At 37.3% G+C, this 18,913-nt stretch overlaps 2 protein-coding genes across 12 annotated transcripts in view; one reads left to right on the top strand and one right to left on the bottom strand.

Annotated features, from left to right (window-relative positions):
• Nucleotides 1–11,626, bottom strand: part of Itfg1 (integrin alpha FG-GAP repeat containing 1) — a 286,118-nt gene extending 274,492 nt beyond the window's left edge. Inside the window, exons 1-3 of one of the 6 annotated variants that reach the window (XM_087199355.1) lie at nucleotides 11,176–11,626; nucleotides 9,357–9,429; nucleotides 2,996–3,078 (exon numbers count right to left, since the gene is read on the bottom strand). Coding sequence is in view for 4 of the 6 variants with exons in the window: in XM_087199353.1 (XP_087055479.1) it covers nucleotides 9,357–9,429; nucleotides 11,176–11,386 (284 nt within the window). In the remaining 2 variants the exon portion in view is untranslated. Of the gene's footprint in view, nucleotides 1–2,995; nucleotides 3,079–9,356; nucleotides 9,430–11,175 lie in introns of those variants that run through there. The other 5 variants (XM_087199353.1, XM_004873895.4, XM_087199352.1 and 2 more) reach the window with 5 other exon arrangements.
• Nucleotides 11,627–11,659: 33 nt separating this feature from the next.
• The window catches only part of Phkb (phosphorylase kinase regulatory subunit beta), a 210,975-nt gene continuing 203,721 nt past the window's right edge, over nucleotides 11,660–18,913 (top strand). For 3 of the 6 annotated variants that reach the window (XM_087199365.1, XM_087199366.1, XM_087199369.1), the window contains exon 1: nucleotides 11,671–11,771. In XM_087199365.1, coding sequence (XP_087055491.1) covers nucleotides 11,696–11,771 — 76 coding nt within the window. In that variant the 5' untranslated portion in view covers nucleotides 11,671–11,695. Of the gene's footprint in view, nucleotides 11,772–13,802; nucleotides 13,915–18,913 lie in introns of all 6 variants that reach the window. The other 3 variants (XM_087199368.1, XM_087199367.1, XM_087199370.1) reach the window with 2 other exon arrangements.

The following is an 18,913-nucleotide window of genomic DNA, read 5'->3' as shown; positions in this document are numbered from 1 at the left end:
AAAAAAAGCCTCACTCCAGTGTGACTAAGCAGGCCTGTTCCAGATAACCTGACACACCAAGATTACAGCCATCTACTAGCTCCAAGCCAGATCTACATTTTGCTTTCCCTTGGCACAAGGGATGAACCAAGAGGCGAGGATGAACCAACTAACCTGATCCTGGATGAGGACAATGCCCAGGGAGAAAGTGAAGCAACTGGACACTGCAACTGCCTATATTAAGTCCACTTGAACCCATGTCCCTGGGCCAATATCCAGCAGAGAAAATAGGGTTGATTGTGTTGCCCATCTATCAACAGGAGGAAGGAAGGACATGCCTTGGCTTGGAAGGTAACCACAGTCTGAGGTAAATGGACACAGGGGCCTCTGGTGCAGGGAAGAAACATCAAAAACCCACAGACCTATGCTTCACCTGTAATCCCAGCACTCAAGGCAGGAGGATCATACAGAGTTCCAGGCCAGCTTGGGCTACATAGTTCAAGGATAGCCTGAACAACAAAAAGAGACCAGTCTCAAAAAACCAAAAAACCCAGAAAATAAAACAAACTGAGCCAAGAAACCACAGGCCCTCAAGCTAGGCAGAAAAAATCATGACTAGCTGGATCAAAAGACTGCGTATCTTGGAAAGAAACCACTAATTCAAAAACACAGGGATTTTTTTTTTTTTGACTCAATCCTTTTTTTTTGAACTTGGGTCCTTGCGCCTGCGCAGCAGGCGGTGAAACCACTGAGCTAAATCCCCGGCCTGACTCAGTCCTTTTTTGATTTTACTGTTTTTTATTACAGTAAAATCTTGGTTTGTAAGACTAATTTGTTTTGATTGTAATTCAAAGAACTTGTATATCAAAGCAGTGAGAGAGGGACAGAGACAGAGCAAGAGAGAGAAACCAGTTCAGTGTGACATATTAGTATTGCAAGACATCACTCGTTTATCAAGTTAAAATTTCTTAGAAATATTTGCTTGTCTTGCAGAATACCTGCAGATTGAGTTACTTGTCATCCAGTGTTTGACTGTATTTTTATTGCTCCTTCACTGGGTTTGAGATCTTCCCTTATTTTTCCTCTTTCAGTTTATCTCTTTTCTCCTTTCCACTTTTTTCTCTTCCTTATAATCTTTCTTTTATTTTCTATAATTTCTTCTATTTTTTTCTTTTTATTCTTCATTATTTCCTGAAACTGTTTTCTACTATTAATTTCCTTTCACTCTATTATCTTACTTTTCTTTCCTCTAATATCTCACTGATTAAATTTTCAAATTTTGCTTTTTTAAATTCTGTTCTCCACCCCCTCTACCTTTACTAGTACAACTACTAAATTTTATGAATCTCTACATAGTTAACTTTACACTACCGCTGTTGAATATCCTATTGTTAGTAGAGCTAAAGTTGATACATTTAGTAGATATTTATGGTAGGTAAACAGTAGGTCAGTATTTGGTTTGCTTAGTGTTCATATTATAATTATAGACCTCTTTTTATGGCTAAGGGAAGTACACTATTGGTGTGTAGTGTTTGGCAATATTCAGTTTGTATTTGATGTTATAATTGATGCTGACTTTATTAGTAGCTTTATTATAGCCAAGGTGAAATAGCTGTTGCTGTTCATTGGTTTTATTACCAATAACTGTAATGCCTTGGTGTCATTAACAATTCTGTGGCTCATTCCTGGCCAACTGGATACTGGGCAAAATATTCTAGAATTTCCCATTCCAAGTAAATGGGAGGTGGATGGAGCCTGGTCAGAGGCAAAGGTCAATAGTTAGCCGTGCCCAGAGAATACCACTGAAAAGTACACATGAACTAAGGAGGTCTCCATACTAAAAACAAAGCTTTCCTTTATAATCAATCCCCAACGTCAACACCAATTAACAAAGAAACAACAAAACTATGAGAACCAAAGCCAACAAAATGCTTCCAAAAAACACCCAACTCCCCCAAAGCTAATCCATGGGGCATCAAAGGGAGGAAACCAAAAGTCACACAATTGAATTATTTAAAGTGATATCATGAGAGATAAAACAGATCAATCAGGCATTTGTCAAGCTCAGAAGACATAACTGAACAGATATTGGACCATACAAACAAAATGATCAGCGAGTCTACAAAAGACACTAATAAAAAGCTAGCAGAAGTAAACAAAATGATGCAAAAACATGAAAGACCAATCTAGAAAAGAAATGCAAATATAAGTTCAGGAGATTAAAAATTCTATTGAAAGTATGGGCAACAATATGAGGACAGAATGTCAGAGCTAGAAGACAAGGCTGTTGTTGGTGACCAATTAATGAGATAACTTAAAAACCACAATGTGACAGGTAAAATGGATCCAACAGTTCCTAGATGATCCAAAGATTAATGTAGAATTAACTGGAATTAGTGAAAAATCAGAAGTCAGAACAAATGACATAAAGAATTTGTTTACTATAATAATAGAAAATTTTCCAAACACAGAGAAAGAATTTAACACATAGGTAAGTGAAAACATATAGAACACTTAAGGAATATAAAGAAAGCAGTCTGAACACATGATCAGAAGAGAAGCTCTCCATGACACATAATCTAAATCTCAAAAGTCCAATATAAGAATCTTAAAAGCTGTTCAGAGAAAAGCAACAAATCATTTATAAAGGAAAACTCATTAGAATTATAGTAGATTTTTCAACAGAAACCCTAAAGACTTAGACAGAAGTCTTTCAAGCCCTAAAAGAAAACAATTTCCAACCCATGCTCACATATCCTACAAAAGTAGCTTTCAAAATTAAGGGAGAAATAAGATATTTTCATGATAAAGAGTACCTATGGAACTTCATGAACAACAAACCAGTATTCAAAAAAAAAAAAAAACTCAAGGATACAGTAGAAAGACACAATGAAAGAGAACAATAAAAACGGGTCTAATACAATGAATATACTAGGCAGGGTGAGCAGTTAAGTAGAAGGGAAAGATAGGAAACCAGTAACGGGAAAATAATGCAATGACAGGAATAAGTAAATACCTTGTAGTAATAACTCTCAATGTGAATGGTCTCAAGTCTCCACCAAAAGGAAGAATGGATAAAAAAGTAAATCCAATGGTATGCTGTATACAAGAAACACAGTTAATCCAGAAAGAAAGTCATAAAATAAAAAATCAAAGGAAAACAATATTCTATACAATGAGAACCTGAAAAAAAGCATGTGCAGCTATCTTATATGCAGACATTGTGGATTTTAAGCCAAATTTGATAAAAGAGGCAAAGAAGATCACACATATGGTATTGGTTAAGGGCACAATCCAACAGGAAGAGATAACAATCATTAATACATATGCACTGAACAATGGTACACCAAACCTCAAAAACAAGTACTACTGGATATAAAAGATCAAATAAACATAAACACAGTTATACTAGGGGACCTCAATACCCCACTATCACGAGTAGACAGGTCAATCAGACAAAAAAATCATCAAAGAAATATTAATGAGCTGTGAAACCTTCAAACAAATGGAATTAATAGATATCTGCAGTATTCCATTCAACAAGAACAGAATACACATTCCTCACAGCAGCACAGGGAACTTTTTTCGAAATAGACCACATACTAAACAATACAGCAGGCATAAATGTAAAACAAATGAAAACCTAACATGCATATTATCATACCATACCAGGAAACCAGAAATCAACAACTAAAGCAAAAACAGAAATCATGCAAACACATGGAAACTAAACAGTACACTATTAGTAAATTAATGGGTTATGGAAGAAATAAGATAGTTACCAAAATTAAACAATAGGGCATGCTTATAATCCCACCACTGGGGAGGCTGAGGGAGGAGGACTGCTTCAAGTCTGAGTTCAGTCTAAACTACACAGTAAGACCCTGTCTCCAAAAAAACCAAAACCAAAAAACCTCAACAAGAACAAAAAAAACTAAATAATGTCAGTAAAACATACCAGAACTTAAGGAATACAAAGAAAGCAGTCCTAAGAGGGAAGTTTAAAGCTGTGAATGCTCACATCACAAAAACAGACCAAACCCAAATAAAAAAATCTAAACACACACCTTAAGGTCTTAGAAAAAGAACAATCCAAACCTAAAGCTAGTACAAGGAAGGAAGTTATAAAGATTAGAGCAGAGATAAATAAAATTGAGAACAAAAAAGCAATACAAAGAATCAATGAATAGAATTAGTTCTGTGAAGGAATAAAAAAAGCAGACAAACCCTTAGCCAATCTAACCAAAAGACATAAATACATTAGAAATAGAAAAAGTAAAATCACAAAATGAAATGAAGAAGATTATTAACAAGTACTTTGCAAACATGTATGTCAAAATATTGGAGTATTCAGAAAAAATGGATAGATTCCTAGGTACACATCAATCACCAAATTGGAAGGAGGAAGATTTTAAAACTGAATAATCCAATAATGGGCAATGAAATTAAAGCAGTAATAAAAAACCTACCAACTATAAAAAGCCTAGGTTTGGCTGGATTCACTGTTGAATTCTAAATAAGTTTAGGAAAGATCTAACACCAATATTCCTGAAGCACTTTAATGAAATTGAAATGGAAGGAATCCTCCCAAAGTCATTCCTAGAAGCTACCATTACCTTGATTCCAAAATTAGACAAGGATCCAATCAAAAACCTGAACTAAAGGCCCAACTCTTTAATGAATATAGATGTAAAAATTCTCAACAAGACACTGTCAAACAGAATGCAACAAATCATCAAAAAGATAAAACATCATGCCTATGTAGGCTTCATCCCAGGGATATAAGGATGATTTAATATATGCAAATCAATAAATGTAATACATCACATAAGCAAAAGCAAGATTAAAAATCACACGATTTCAATGCATGCTGCAAAAGCCTGTGACAAAAATCCAACATCCATTCATGAAAAAATCTGAAGGAAATAGTTATAGAAGGACCTCATTTCAATTTGATAAAAGCCATTCACAACCAACCTACTACCAAAATCATATTAAATGGGGGAAAACCTGAAAGCTTTCACTCTAAAATCAGGAACAAAACAAGGGTGTCCATTATCACCACTCTTGTTCATCATAGTATTCAAAACAACAGAGACAATAATTAGGCAAGAAAAAGAAATAAAAGGGCTATGTATAGAAGAGGAAATCAAATTATTGTTATTTGCAGATGACAGGATACTCCACCCAGAAGATCCCCAAAATACCAAGAGATTCCTAGGATTAATAACCAAATTCGGTAATGTTTCAGGATACAAAATTAACACAAAAAAATCAATAACATTTCAGTAACTAGCAATGAACCCACTGAAAAAGAAATAAGGAAAAAAATATCATTCACAAGAGCACCAAGAAAAATTAAATATTGTACTTGGGAATTAACCTAAGGAAGTTACTCTACAATGAAGACTACAGTACTTGAAGAAGGAAATCACAGTGGACATCAGGAAATGGAAAAATATCCCCTGTTCCTAGACAGGGAAAAGCAACATACTCAAAATAGCCATATTTCCAAAATTGATTTACAGATTCAATGCAATTAAAAAAAAAAAAAGAGAATTCTTCACAGAGCTGGAGAAAACAATCCTAAAACTGATACAGAACCAGGAGAGAAATGGAACAGTGAAAGAAATCCTGGGTAAAAAGAACAAAGAATCCCTAGCTTGAAGTTATATTACAAAGCTTCAGTGATAAAAACAGCATGGTACTGGCACAAAGACATGAGAATATATGGAACAGAACAGAGGATACACAAATAACCCCAAGCACATTCAACTATCTGGTGTTTGAAAAAGGGAACAAAAACATTCACTGGAGGAAAGAGAGCCTCTTTAATAAATGGTGCTGGGAAAACTAAATATACGTAAAAGACTGAAGCGAGATGCATACATTTCACCATATAGTAAACTAAAATAAAAATAAATCTAAAATTTAAATGTTAAAACAGAAACACTTAACTTTTCAGAAGATAAAATAGGTAAAACTCTTGAAGTCATTGGGATAGGCAAGGACCTTCTGAACACAACCCCAGCTGCACAGGAAATAGTACCAAGAATCAACAAATGGGATCATATGAAATTAAAAAGCTTCTATACAGCAAAAGAAACAGCCAACAGAATGAAAAGACAACCTATAGAATGGGAAAATGTTTTTGCCAATTATTCCTCAGACAGAGTACTCATATCTAGATTATAGATACACTTCAAAAAATTTGATCCCCCCCAAATAAGACTCAACCAAAAAAATGGACAAGTGAAATAAACAGACACTTGACAGAAGTACAACTGGCCAATAAATATACAAGGAAATGCTAAACAATGCTGGCCATTAGAGAAATGGAAATTAAAACAACACTGAGATTCATCTTACTCCAGAATGGCCATCATCAAAAATCAAATAATAACAAATGCTGGTGAGCCTGTGAGGGAAAAAGGAATCCTTCTACATTGTTAGTGTGAATGTAAACTAGTACAACCGCTTTAGAAATCAGTATAGTGATCCCTCAAAAAATAAAAAAGAAATTCCATTTGACCCAGCTATTCTCCTTCTATGTATCTTCCTGAAAGAGGTAAAGATATCATTTTACAGTGATATATGCAAAATTATGTTTGTAACAGCAGAATTCATAATAGCTAAATCTTGGAAGCCACCTATATATCCATGACCAGATGATATAAATACCGTATTTATACACAACAGAGTATTACTCTGCCATAATGAAGGATAAACTTAAGTCATCTGTAGGAAAATGGATGCACCTTGAGACCATAATGTGAAGTGAAATAAATCAGACACACGGTTAAATTTCACAGTTGCTCTTATATGAGAACCTCAAAGTATAAATAAAAAGCAAAATACAAGATAGATGATAGGAAGGAGACCTTTCTCAAAAGGGAAAGGGATCAAGAGTTGGCAATGAAAAAAGAGTTGGGGATGAAAAAAGGAATTAAGATGTGTTGTGTACATGTTCCAACTTCTGGCAAGGAATGTAAACAACATGTACTGCAAACTACTGTTGCTCATGTACTAATAAAAATAAATAAAATTTTTTAAAAAGGCAAAAAAAGGCACCAGATGTAAAAAGTAATTTTTTAAAAAAGGCAACAGAAAAATTTCTAAATGGTAAATGTGAAGAAATCTTGGAGAATGAATCCAGAGGACCCTATGAGTGAATAAAGCATCATAAATTCAAGGCCAATATAAGGGAATATTTGCAAAGACATTAAAGATATATACATATAAAACTATGCAGTATTTTTTAGCAAGAAAATCATTTACTCAGGGGAGAAAGCTATGCAAAAAATTCATACTATTACTGTACACTATTTCGATATGAAGTGCATAGAAACTACATGTTTAAAATGTAAATAATGATTACTACTTTGGATGATGGAGGTAATTTAAAGATGCCAAATCTTTATTGATGCTAACAAAACACCCAAGAGATGAGAATCAAAAATAACTCAAGAGGGCCGGGCCAGAGATTTAGCTCAGTGGTTCCAGCGCCTGCCCTGCAAGTGCAAGGTCCCAAGTTTGATCCCTGGTACCAAAAAAAAAAAAAAAAAACCCTCAAGAAATTGTAGTGTAAAAATTTATTTTAAAACATGGAAATAAACACTTTTAGAAATAGCTAAAGTTATAAACATGATTGCTTCTGAGAGAGGAATAGGGGAGCATGGGAGCAAAAGCCTGAAGCATAGTTAATTTTATTTCAAAAAATACTCTAAAGTAAAATAACAACAATTCATATAGAATTAACCAAAGAAAAATAAATTAATTGGTATTTCTGTTTTAGCTTAACAGACCTCAAGCCCTTTGTATCCTATATATTCCAAGAAAAATGATTTATTGGCAGTTAATTCATTTCTGTTATGTAACATTTATTCTCTTAAATTTTTCCCCCATTCTAAGAATTGTTGCCACCCTGTACAAAGATATATTTCTCAAGGTTTATAAATTTCATCATTGATTTATAACTTTTCTCTCAATGTTGTAGTTCAAGGCCAACTTTATTTAGTTTTGAGGATGTGTTAAATTTAAATACTGCAGAGCGTGAGCCCTAATTAACTCACAAAAGATGTGGGGGGGTGGGGATGAGGGAGCTGATTTATATCCCTAGCCCTTTTTATTCTTTGAGACAGGGTCTTGCTAAGTTGTTAAGTTGCCCAGGCTGGCTTGGACTTGTGATCTTCCTGCCTCAGCCTTCCAGAGTGTTGAGATTTAGGTGTACACCACTACTCCTGGTTCCCACACAGGATTTTTAAAAAAGAAAAACTTCCTAATTAGGCCCTGATCTTCCATATAACAATTCATCCTTCATGTGGTTAGCAAGTGAATCAATTAAAAATATTGTTTCATTATCTTTTCTACATAAGAACCTGTGATGACTCCCTTCCTTCTATAGGACTGAGTTCACTCTATGGTATTTATGATGGATCCTAGGTTGCTCTACTTTCATCATCCCAGACCATAACACTCCAAAATGTGTTACTCTTCTGTTGGGCAAATCTTTCTGCCCTCTCTTCAGAACACACCTTTTTAGTGCCATCTCTTATAAATACTGTGTCCCTCAAACTTAAACAGCTTCATTTACTTCACACTATGGTCAAGTTCAAATTCCACTACTGTCTGGCAGTTACTACTTTAGCTTGCACTCAACTTTTGCATCCTGATGTTTGGAAATTGTGTTAGCTTACATTGTGGGTCATTTTTTTCATGCAATGCCAACCATAAAAAAGAAAAATAGGGGCCGGGGATCTAGCTCAGTGGTTTCGCCGCCTGCTGCGCAAGCGCAAGGACCCGAGTTTGATCCCCGGTACAAAAAAAAAAAAAAAAAAAAGAAAAGAAAAATAGGAACTACTATTTGAAAAACATTTTTAAAAATTCAGATAAATTTAAAACCTTGATTTAAACTCCTTCAAAATTAATCTTAAGAACTCTTTATCTATTGCAATTAGAAAATTAGAACAGAAGTCATTGATACTTTCCTCACTGAAAGCTACACTTTCTTTTCCCCAATGCATACAACCTGCCTAGCATGATGAGCTTTCTGTGAGTGAACTGCAGTTCAGCATGAGGGACAACTCCCAGCACATCCAGGAAAGTATAATAGACTGCAAGAGAATGAAAGGTGCTTATATAGTAACAAACTTGATTCCACTCAAATTTCTTTCTTTTAAAGGAAATTATTTTTAAACTGTGGTATTTTGCTATTCTTCCCAACAAATCACTTGCTAGTCATACTTCATAACTAGCTGTTTTTGTGTCACAATACTACAGGGGTGTCAGACTGATTACAAAAGCAATCCAACCAGGGTATTATTACACTGAAGACTAATATTTAAACAACAACAAAAAAACACAACACTTGTACTTACTTTAAGGATATCTTTACTTTGGGCTTAAAATAGGGTGCGTTCTGGTCTGCCAAAAAGACGATTAAATCATTTCCTAAAAGAAAGAAATATATGACATTAGAAAGATATTTCCTGGTAAAACATCTAGCATCCATACAGTTGTTACAAACTTTCTGGGAATTGTTCTCAACAAGAAAACTCTTATTCTGTTCCAGTTCATCTGCCCTCTCAAAGATGGTTCTACCTACCTAATGGAATGAGGCCCTAAAACATAAGCTTAATGTTTAAAGAAGTAGAGGAAAGATAACCCCAGAAAAACACAGCTGATCAAGACAAAAATCAACTAATGAATTCTGCCAAGAATCTGATTGGTGGGCTTAACAGAAGCACATAAAAACATGCTTTAAAAAGACTATACTATAGAAGGCACAGGTCTTGTGTTTAACCCACAGTATCCCTTCTCCCAAGAAAAATAAGCAAATAACAGAATTACATTGTACTATATATTAAGCCTCATGCTTTCCAACCCCAACCCTGCTGCCACTTTTAAGGCTGTTTAATTCACCAGACAGATGCATCACATCTAGGATGCAGGACCTCCCACTGTAGGAGTCTGACAAGGGACAAGGACATGATCAAACAATATAAGCACAAAAAGCTGATTCCTCTAAGAATGTGTTTTTAGGTTTCCTATGAAACAATTTCCCCAGTCCATGCTTTATTGGAGCTAAACTAACATTCACTGGGACAGACCTTTTAAATTGTTTAATGAAACAAACGTTGTCTTTGAAGTCAAGGAGAGGCTCTATCTAGTTCAGATGCTGTAGCCTCAAGTCTGGCAGAATGTACCCTTCTTCCAATATGGGGCATCATTAAAAGGTGGGAAAAATATTCAGAGGGCACAAGAAGTTCTAGGCTTCTCCCAAGGGCCTCAAAAAGTCTGGCTCAGGATCCTGTCCATCAAGTTCTGCATCACCTCTTCACTTCCTTCTTTCACGGTTTCGAGCTTTAAGCAACAGGTGCTTCTGTTTGTACTGAACAATGTTAAGATCGCCTCTAATGTCCATTGTCAGCATCAAGATTTACAAAAAGTTTTTAGTGATGGATAAAGCAAAGGCCTTCCAAGAAACACATGCTGGCAAAGAAAGATTTGAAACTAGGGTGTTGACCAAGGTGAGGAAGAGTCAGGTGTACAACAGACTAGGCAGCTGATGTGGGAAGAATTTGTAGTTTGAGAACATTTGCCCCCAAGAAGGCACTGGGTTTACCAGTGGTTCCTGCAAAATGCTTCTGGGAGCTGTGGAGTGTTCGGGTCTTAGGATGTCAAAGTACTGTGCTTCAAAGAAAACTGAGAAAAGGAAGGGCGGATGAATTAGACAAACGGGTAGGCAAGAAGTCTTGTATGAGAAGAAATTGCCAATTGCATTTTATGTTCATCAAATGAGAAGGATGATTTAAGTAAAGTAGAAGGAAATGTGAGGGCCTCGGGAGAGAAGGTAGAGGCCAACTACAAAGACTCCTGGGAATCAGGAAGGACTTTGGGAAGAAACAAAATTCATGAAGAGGGCGGTGCGTGGGTGAAAGCCGAAAGCTTTCCAGAAAATAAACAAAAACCCAGACAAACAAAAACTGGTGTGTTGGCATGGGTTTCTGGGTCAGGTTAAATGGTGGGATAACTGGATCAGGACCCGCAGTTAGAATAGGATGCTGAAGATAAAGGTGGGGCACAGGGCTGGGAGAAAGGGGCTGGGCAATGCAAGAAGTCTAGCGATTCGGACAAGGGGCACGGGGAGCACCGGGAGGGGCACACGGACAGAGGGAAGGGCGGGCGAGCACTGACTTTCCCGCAGCACGAAGAGGTCCGTCTGCTTGTCGGAGTTGAGATCCCCGAAGGCCGCCAGGGTGCCCCAGGCCTCGGCCCCGAAGAGCTCAGCCGTGACGTTGTGCAGCGCCCGCGCCGGGACCGGCCCGGCTCCCAGCAGCGCGAGCCCCCACAGAAGTGGCCCCAGCAGCACCCAGGAGCTATGCAGCCGGCCCGCCGCCGCAGCCATGGCAGCCCCTAGGCCCTCCCGCGGCCCGTCGTCGTGCTTGACGGCAACCGCAAAGCACCCCACGGCCCTAGACAAGGAAAGCACGCAGCTTAGAGGCGCGTTCGAGCCGCTGCAGCGGATCCTCTCTCAAAGCCCCCTAGGGAAGACCCTCTCAGGACCTGGAGGGCTGGGAAATGGGGTGCCGCGCGCTCTCGCGCTCACTTCCGGCCGGCGCGCCTCCCGACAGTGTCGCGCGCGGGGGCGGGGCCGGGAGGTGGGTCTGACAGGCAGCCCGGGGGCGGGGCGGGGTCTGGCGGCAGCCCGAGAGCCATGGCTGGGGTGGCTGGGCTCATGGCCGATGTGACTTGGAAGGTCCTGGAGGGAAGAGTCCGAAGCAATCGCTCAGGTTTGGCTGGCTGGGGCGCTGTCTTCCCCACCCCCCGCACAGCGGGCGGTGCTTCCCCTCTAGCGCCCGGGGAGGGAGGCCGGTTGGGGTCGTGATCACGAACCGGTGTCTCCCGAGTTTCTCAGAAAGCAGGCGGCGGACAGGCCTTGCACCTGAACCACCCCCCCACCCCCCGCCTCCTTCAAAAACAAAGCAAAACAAAACAAAAATCGTTAAGTGGCTGTTCCAACTCTGTTGTGTGACTGTCCCCCAACCATAGAAAACACCAGCAATCCGACTTCACCTGGAGTCTCTCTACCCCAGAGATCAGGCAGTGACGGATTTCTGCGGAGGAAGTGTGGCCTCCCAAGTGTGTTCCTCCGCAAAAGTCCCTTCAAATGTAGATAGGAGGATCTGACCCCTCAGAGTCAGAGTCTGCCCTTTGTTTTTTTTTTTTCATGAATCCCTTCTACGTTCCCCGCTAGTTCTGAGCCTGAGCCAGGTATCTGTGTGGCACGTATTGAGGGAGGCAGGGCCTCAGAGCACAAAGTAAGTCAAGTTGAGCATAGTTAGGGCTCAGAACGAAGTGTGCCTCTTTTTTGTGGCAAAAGGCTCTGGGACCTGTAAGTTTCCAGTTGTGGTTTTCAAGCCCAAGTCACCCAGAGGTCAAGAGATGCCAACAGTTCAAGTGTCCTGAACTGACTTGTTGAAAGTGCGAAGTCATGACTTTTAAATTTAGCCCTTGAGGCTGATAGCTCCTCTGACAGCTGCGATTGAAACTTCCCTTATTTCTGGCTGGCTAGATATAATTTTGAGCAAAAAGTGTGGCAATAAACAGTTGAGATGGTGGCATGACAAGTCTTCAATTGAGGGCCTTTCTTTTTAAAGGATTGATGACTATATGTCATTACTGGATGATGTGAAAAGCATTACCTAAGAAAATTAACTCTATTTACATTTTTTCCCCCCTTCACTAATATGCCCCTGTTTTTCTTTTGGGCTTTTCTTATTCAGTTAAAATTTTTAGTTTTGTATTATTCTTCATCACTTTAAAAAAAATTGTAGAAAGCATCATTTCATAAACTATTTTGTTTTCAATTTTAAACTTGAAAGTTCTGTGTTTATTTATTTGGGGTTGTAGTAAAACTCCCACCTATAAAGTGTGACAGAAATTTTTAAAAAAGTAGTCTTTAGTACATTTTAGTCAATAGAGTTCCTTGAAGTAGTCATCTTTTTTTTTGTTGGCTACTAACAATGTGGGTATCTAAGCTATGAAAAATATTATAGGATTCATTATGTCTGGACAAAGAGAATAACCTGAGTTTTCTTACAGGGAACTGAACACTGCAATGTATTTTTACAGCATTCTTCTTTTAATAAGTACATAGAGTTTTTTGTCTTCTCCAATCTTTATTTTGTTTTCTCTTAAACACGTCATAATAGTAAGCTTTGAAAACTTCTTTTCTTAACTGAAAAAAAATTAAAATTTTATTTAATTGTTCTTAAACTGTAGTTGCTTAAATTGAGTTTCATGTTCAAAGTAGTTGTATGGATAGCATCAAGATTGGATGTTCCTATGTGTTTATATCACAGAAGTAAAGAGATACGAGTTGAAGCGAGTCCATCAAATTTATACTTTTTTGAGGTTTCAGAATCTTAACTCTATGAGGTATAGATGATAAGGGTTCTTGAATGAAACACTTATTTTTCTTGTCATTAAAAACATTTAACTTGATTCTGTTTGTGACTTTAGAAGAATAAAACAGAGCTTTGAATCTTGAACTAACCTACCTTTGGTATAGATTCCTTTGCAGAGTTCTAAAGAATGCTACTCTGATGTTTAATAAATAGATACTGTATTTCCTACCTCATCTATATGAGCAAATGTAATTTATCAAACAAAGGAAATAAGATTTTCAAATCATATGGAAAAATAAAATTACATAATGATCATCAATTATTGTCCTTTGTTGCATACTGCATCATGTTAATAACTCCTCACACTGCTTTCATTTAATCTAATGTTGATTGCTTCTAACCTTCACTAAACAGTTTTAAGATTGCTGTAGTTTAGCCTGGGACGCTTATGATTAGAGTCAACAATTTGAAATGGCCAACTCACCAGATGCAGTCGTCTCCTCTTCACCTGCTTTCTTAAGGTCTGGTAAGTGTGTGGACCCCAAAAGGGTAACTTGGTAATTTTAAATACCTTTGTTTCTGAAAGCTAATGATATCATATGGAATTATTTATGACCATATGATGTTATTATTTTATGCCTCTTTGTTGTGCCCAAGCCTGAGCATTATTTCAGCTAGTGTTAGGCTCAGGATTACATTGTATTTTGAATGTAGCCCTATCCTGCTTTGCCTCTAGGAGGATAGGCAGTCAGAGAGTGGAGGCTCTGCGTTGACCCTTGCAAGCTGTGTGACTGGGGCAGTTCCTTAATGCTGGGGAGCCTCATTTGTCAAATGGATGCATAGTGTAGCTTCTTAAATGATTTTTGTCTTCTCACATGATGGAAGCAACTCATAAATTGGAAATTTTGGGTCAATATCCCACTTAACTATTGTATCAACTCCCTATGAAATAGGTATTGTTGTTTCTTAGGCATTTTCATAGACAAGAAGAGATTTGTCCTCTTTCCTGTTCTGTTTCAAAAGTCTGTGCTTTGCACTGCATCCCATGGCTTCTTGGTGTAAGGAATGGAGATGCTTGTGCAGTGGCTCTTAGACTGTTGTGCAACATACCCCTGTGAGAGTTGGGTGGAACCTGTGGAATCAGCTCTTCAGAGAAATGAGCAGCATTTTGAAAACAATTTTGAGATAATTTTTGGCCCCAGAATGACCATATATGGATTCCTGTTAGGAACCCAAGTCTTTGGAAGTATTCATTTTACATTTCAGAAGAAAAATCAGGTTAAGTGACTGCATGACTGACATGTAGATTGAAGGGCCCTTTTCTGTAGGCCATTAAAAGTGTAATATGTTAGAATACTCTGGGAGGAGTTTTTCCACAAGAGGCTGCTTTGTCTTTATGGTTCTTAAGTAGAATATTCAATAATGAAGCCTCAGTACTCAAAAACAGGTAAATGTGAGTTGAACTCCACAAACTGGAACTTATTTGTCTTCACAATAGCCATTCAGAATGGTTCCCCCATTCAATTCTGTTTATATGTCAAGTCCTAGTTTTGGAAGATAGAGGAGAAAAATTCAACTTGAGCCTGAATCAATCAAACATGAGAAATCAAAGCTTATACTTAAGGAACAAAAATGATCCTTGTATTTAGTTATTATCTACTAACTGACAAAATATTTTAATAATATCAATTTATTTTTAATTTTGTTTTCAACTAAAAAAAGATGACATATTTCTCTGCTGTGTTTTTATTATAGATAGCTAAGTTAGATAGAAATTAATATATAATCAGAAAGAGACTTGGCTCTCAAGGAAGTCAGCAGAAAAATAAAGACATCAGAATTGTGGCTGGAGATGCATCTGTTGAAGGCCAGGCCTCAGAATAAAGATGCAACGACCAAACCTACATGCCTCCCTAAGGGATAAGCGGTAACTTGGAATTATGCTATACTTGGTATCACCTGGTCCAATAAAGTCCAGATAGACAACAGTCACCCCAATGAGTGACCAGAGCGTCTGGACCTATCCCTACCCAAAATACCTTTGTTCTTTCTATGCACCCTTGCTACATGACCTGCTTTTGGATCAATATTAGCTAACTGGCTGTACTTGTAATCTTATTTTTTGATTATGGTTTGCCCACATTGTACTTACCTTGTGATTTTGTACCTACCTTGTGATTTTGCTCTATAAAACATTCTTAGAGAAGTGATCTTGGTGGCAGCCCACTTTTGGGTCCCCTCCTGTCTCTCAGGAGCTATCTCTCAATAAATTTTTCCTGTTAACTTCCATTGTTCCTTAGAATTCATTCTTCGATTTCAGGTGACACGAACTTGGAATATTTGACATCTAGCAGGTTGAGAGTTATATTTTCCCCTATATCATTTTCATTTTAAGCACCAGGCTCTTATTTTCTATTTTGGCTTTCCTATTAGGAGTTACGGTATGTTTGTAGCACTAGCCATCATTCAGTAGTAAGGGGGAAATAGAATGCTAAAAAATAGGTTTTTATGCACCGATAGTCATGAAAATTTCAAATCTAAAGAATTATGCTTCAACATTATATAGAATGTTTGAAGGCAATATAAAGCTTATAAATATATAAGCTTTTCCACTGTCATCTTATTAAATTAAAATCAAATATACCAAGAAACGAAACAGAAAAATACCAAATTGCAGTGTTATGATCCATTTAAAAGATTGATTCTTTATAAATCACTTATATATTTTTGGAGGGATTCCTCTATCCAAAACTTAGAGTGTCACTGGTCTGGGTCTGAGGGTCCTCGAGGCTGAAATAAGGAACTTAACTCACCTGTTTAAAATAAGTATGTAGATTTGTTGACTCCTGTCAGGGAAAAAATTTTCAGTAAAAGAAGTATAAGAAGGATTTATCAGAGGTAGATATAGGACACACTCAAGACTGGAGTGCAGGTGCTCAAAGAAATGAAGCATGTTACAAGCCAGAGTAGGGCACATTTAAAGACTGTCTTCAAGATGAGTGATCTAGGATGTATATTCCTACCATCTGCCAGATTACAGTACAGGCCATCTATATGGATTTTAAGAGGAGATAGGGGTTTGAAGTTAAGATTTGGTGTCTCCAATGCAGCTGCGTTTTGGACTGGAAGAAAGGGCAAAGGTGAAAAGGGTAGGGGACAGTCACTTGCCAGGATAGCCTCCAGTAGCAGGAAAAGAGCTTGTCTTGAAGCTGCAGTTTTTCTTAAAAGTACAGTTTTAAAATCTCAATTTCCTTGTTTCCTTTCTATCTAGTTTTATTTTTTCTACTCTACCTCATTTCCCCTCTCTCCCTCAAGACTTTGATCTCTTATTCTTAAGGGGTTGCAGAAGGCCAATGGTCCCTCTTCAGTAACTGCTTCAGGCTGAGGAGGGGCCTTGATCTTGCCTAGTCAGCAACTGAAAGTCTTGTCCTGAGTTGTGTAAAGGAGATGTAGGAATATCAGGTTCCATCTTGTGAACAACCATCATCGTTTGATAGTCAGAAAAAGAAGGCAAGGACATACAAGACATTAGTCTGCAACAACAATGAATCATGCAACGGACAAGAATATCAATGCTCAGTATCATAGCAAGAAAAATGAAAACTTTTTTCCACCAGGTTGCTCTGGGGAACCAGCCAGTCATGAAAGCTCATGGCAGGGTCTGACACTGCACTGAGTTGTGAACATAGATCACACAGTGCAGATGACACATTTGCAGAGTTGTCAGGAATGTACACACAATGTTCTGCTGCTGATAATGGCACACATTCTCCCTTGTGCTGCTGTTAGAAAATGCAGGGCCATTTGATTTTGTAAAATGGCTTTTTCATCAAGAGGATAAAGAAATACTTAAAACTTTTATCTGCTAAAATAATACTTCAAGTAGTTTGCATGTGTAATTAATACTAATTCTGAAATACTACATTTATGCTACAAATGATTTGCTTTCCCTTATAGTTCCTTGGATAGTATCATTATGAGAGTATTTATTGCATGATTTCATTTAATAACCATTTTAGAGCATATCCTGAGTTCATAGCTGAGCTGTTCATTGGTATTTTTTTACCTAGAAACTGCTCAATATTGCCAAAAATTAAAGCATGTGTCTTGATTTTGGAAAATTAGTTTCCACCATACCTGATTGTTTTATGTATTTTAACCCTCCTTTATCCTTCTGGGTATGCATCAACTTTCTATTTTTTTCTTTGTTTCTACTCTATCAAATTTAGTATGAGTCCTGCATTTTTATTTCTTTGTGCATGCTTAAGTTGTGCTCTGACTACTAATGTGTCAGTTTGTGCTGTGGTTTAAAGTAATTTGTTTTGACTGCCTAAATTAAAAGAGAGATCTTGATATCCAGGTTTTCTTTAAAGAACCTTAGGGGAAAAAAATAAAGTACCTTGGAGTAAAATGTGCAAAACATGAATTTATAAAAAATTCAACAACCAAAAGAAAATAAATAATATTACAGAAGGAATGTAGTATATAATACCTCAGATTGCTTCCATTTTTCTCATATGGCTGCTGTAGTATACAGTTTATCAGATTAACAGAGTTCACTGACTAAAGCAGTCACCCTGTTATACTATTCAATTGTTTGGAATGATTATACCATATTTTGATGAGAAAAGAAACGACTTAGTACTTTTGCTTTTGTTCTTAAAAGATAACACATTTAAGAAATTGTTCCTTTTGAAAGAAGGGAAAGGAAAAATGATGAGAAATGGAAAAAATGGAAATAAAGTCTTTGTACATAGGGAAGGGAGGGCTAGGAATGGGGAAAAAATAAGAACCAAGATGCATTATGTAAAGGTAAATTCCCAATGAGAAATGTAATTGTGTTGTGTTCCTAAAATGTACCAATAAAAGAATTTAATAAAAAAAAAAAGAAATTGTTCCTTTTAAAATGAATCATCACCTTTCCTCTGTTTTGTCTTCCTAAGTTTATCAGCCAGCATCTTATAAGTGAGTTTCAACCTGTTACTTGAGTTTTTTCTGTACTTATTTTTTATAGGTTTTTGGATAATTTTCGTGTATTAATGTGATTGATATCAGTTCCTGGTAAAATTTTGTTATATGTTCTGCGCAAACTCAGTTTTTTACTTTTTAGATTTGATACTGTTTTGTAAAGGCATTTATGCAACCTATGTTTTAAGACAAATTTAATATCAGCTAACCAGAAAGATTCTTGTGGAAAACCATATGTTTGAGGTTCCTGGACACTTCTGAGTCATGGTCCTCTGTAAGAGCCTAATGAAAGAGTAGCCAGGTATGGTGGTCCACACCTCTAATCCTAGTACTCTGGGAGGCGGAGGCTGGAGGATTAGAAGTTTGAGACCAGCCTAGGTAACTTGTCAAGACCATTTCAAACAATTGAACAAACAAAAAGAAAGGGTTGGGTGTGTAGCTCAGTGTGAAGGCCCTTGCTTGAATTTCCCATTACTCCCCCTGCCCCCGAGTATACAGTTTGTATTTACCGATACTCAGAATCTAATCCTGGTTCTGTTGTTTACTATGTGTTTGAT

This window comes from Heterocephalus glaber, unplaced genomic scaffold (genome assembly GCF_053883595.1).
Source record: "Heterocephalus glaber isolate CG9 unplaced genomic scaffold, H.glaber_assembly_v1.0 deba00001707, whole genome shotgun sequence".
NCBI lineage: Eukaryota > Metazoa > Chordata > Mammalia > Rodentia > Bathyergidae > Heterocephalus > Heterocephalus glaber.
The sequence above is the reverse complement of the archived record's forward strand: the minus strand, read 5'-3'. Positions and strand labels throughout refer to the sequence as shown.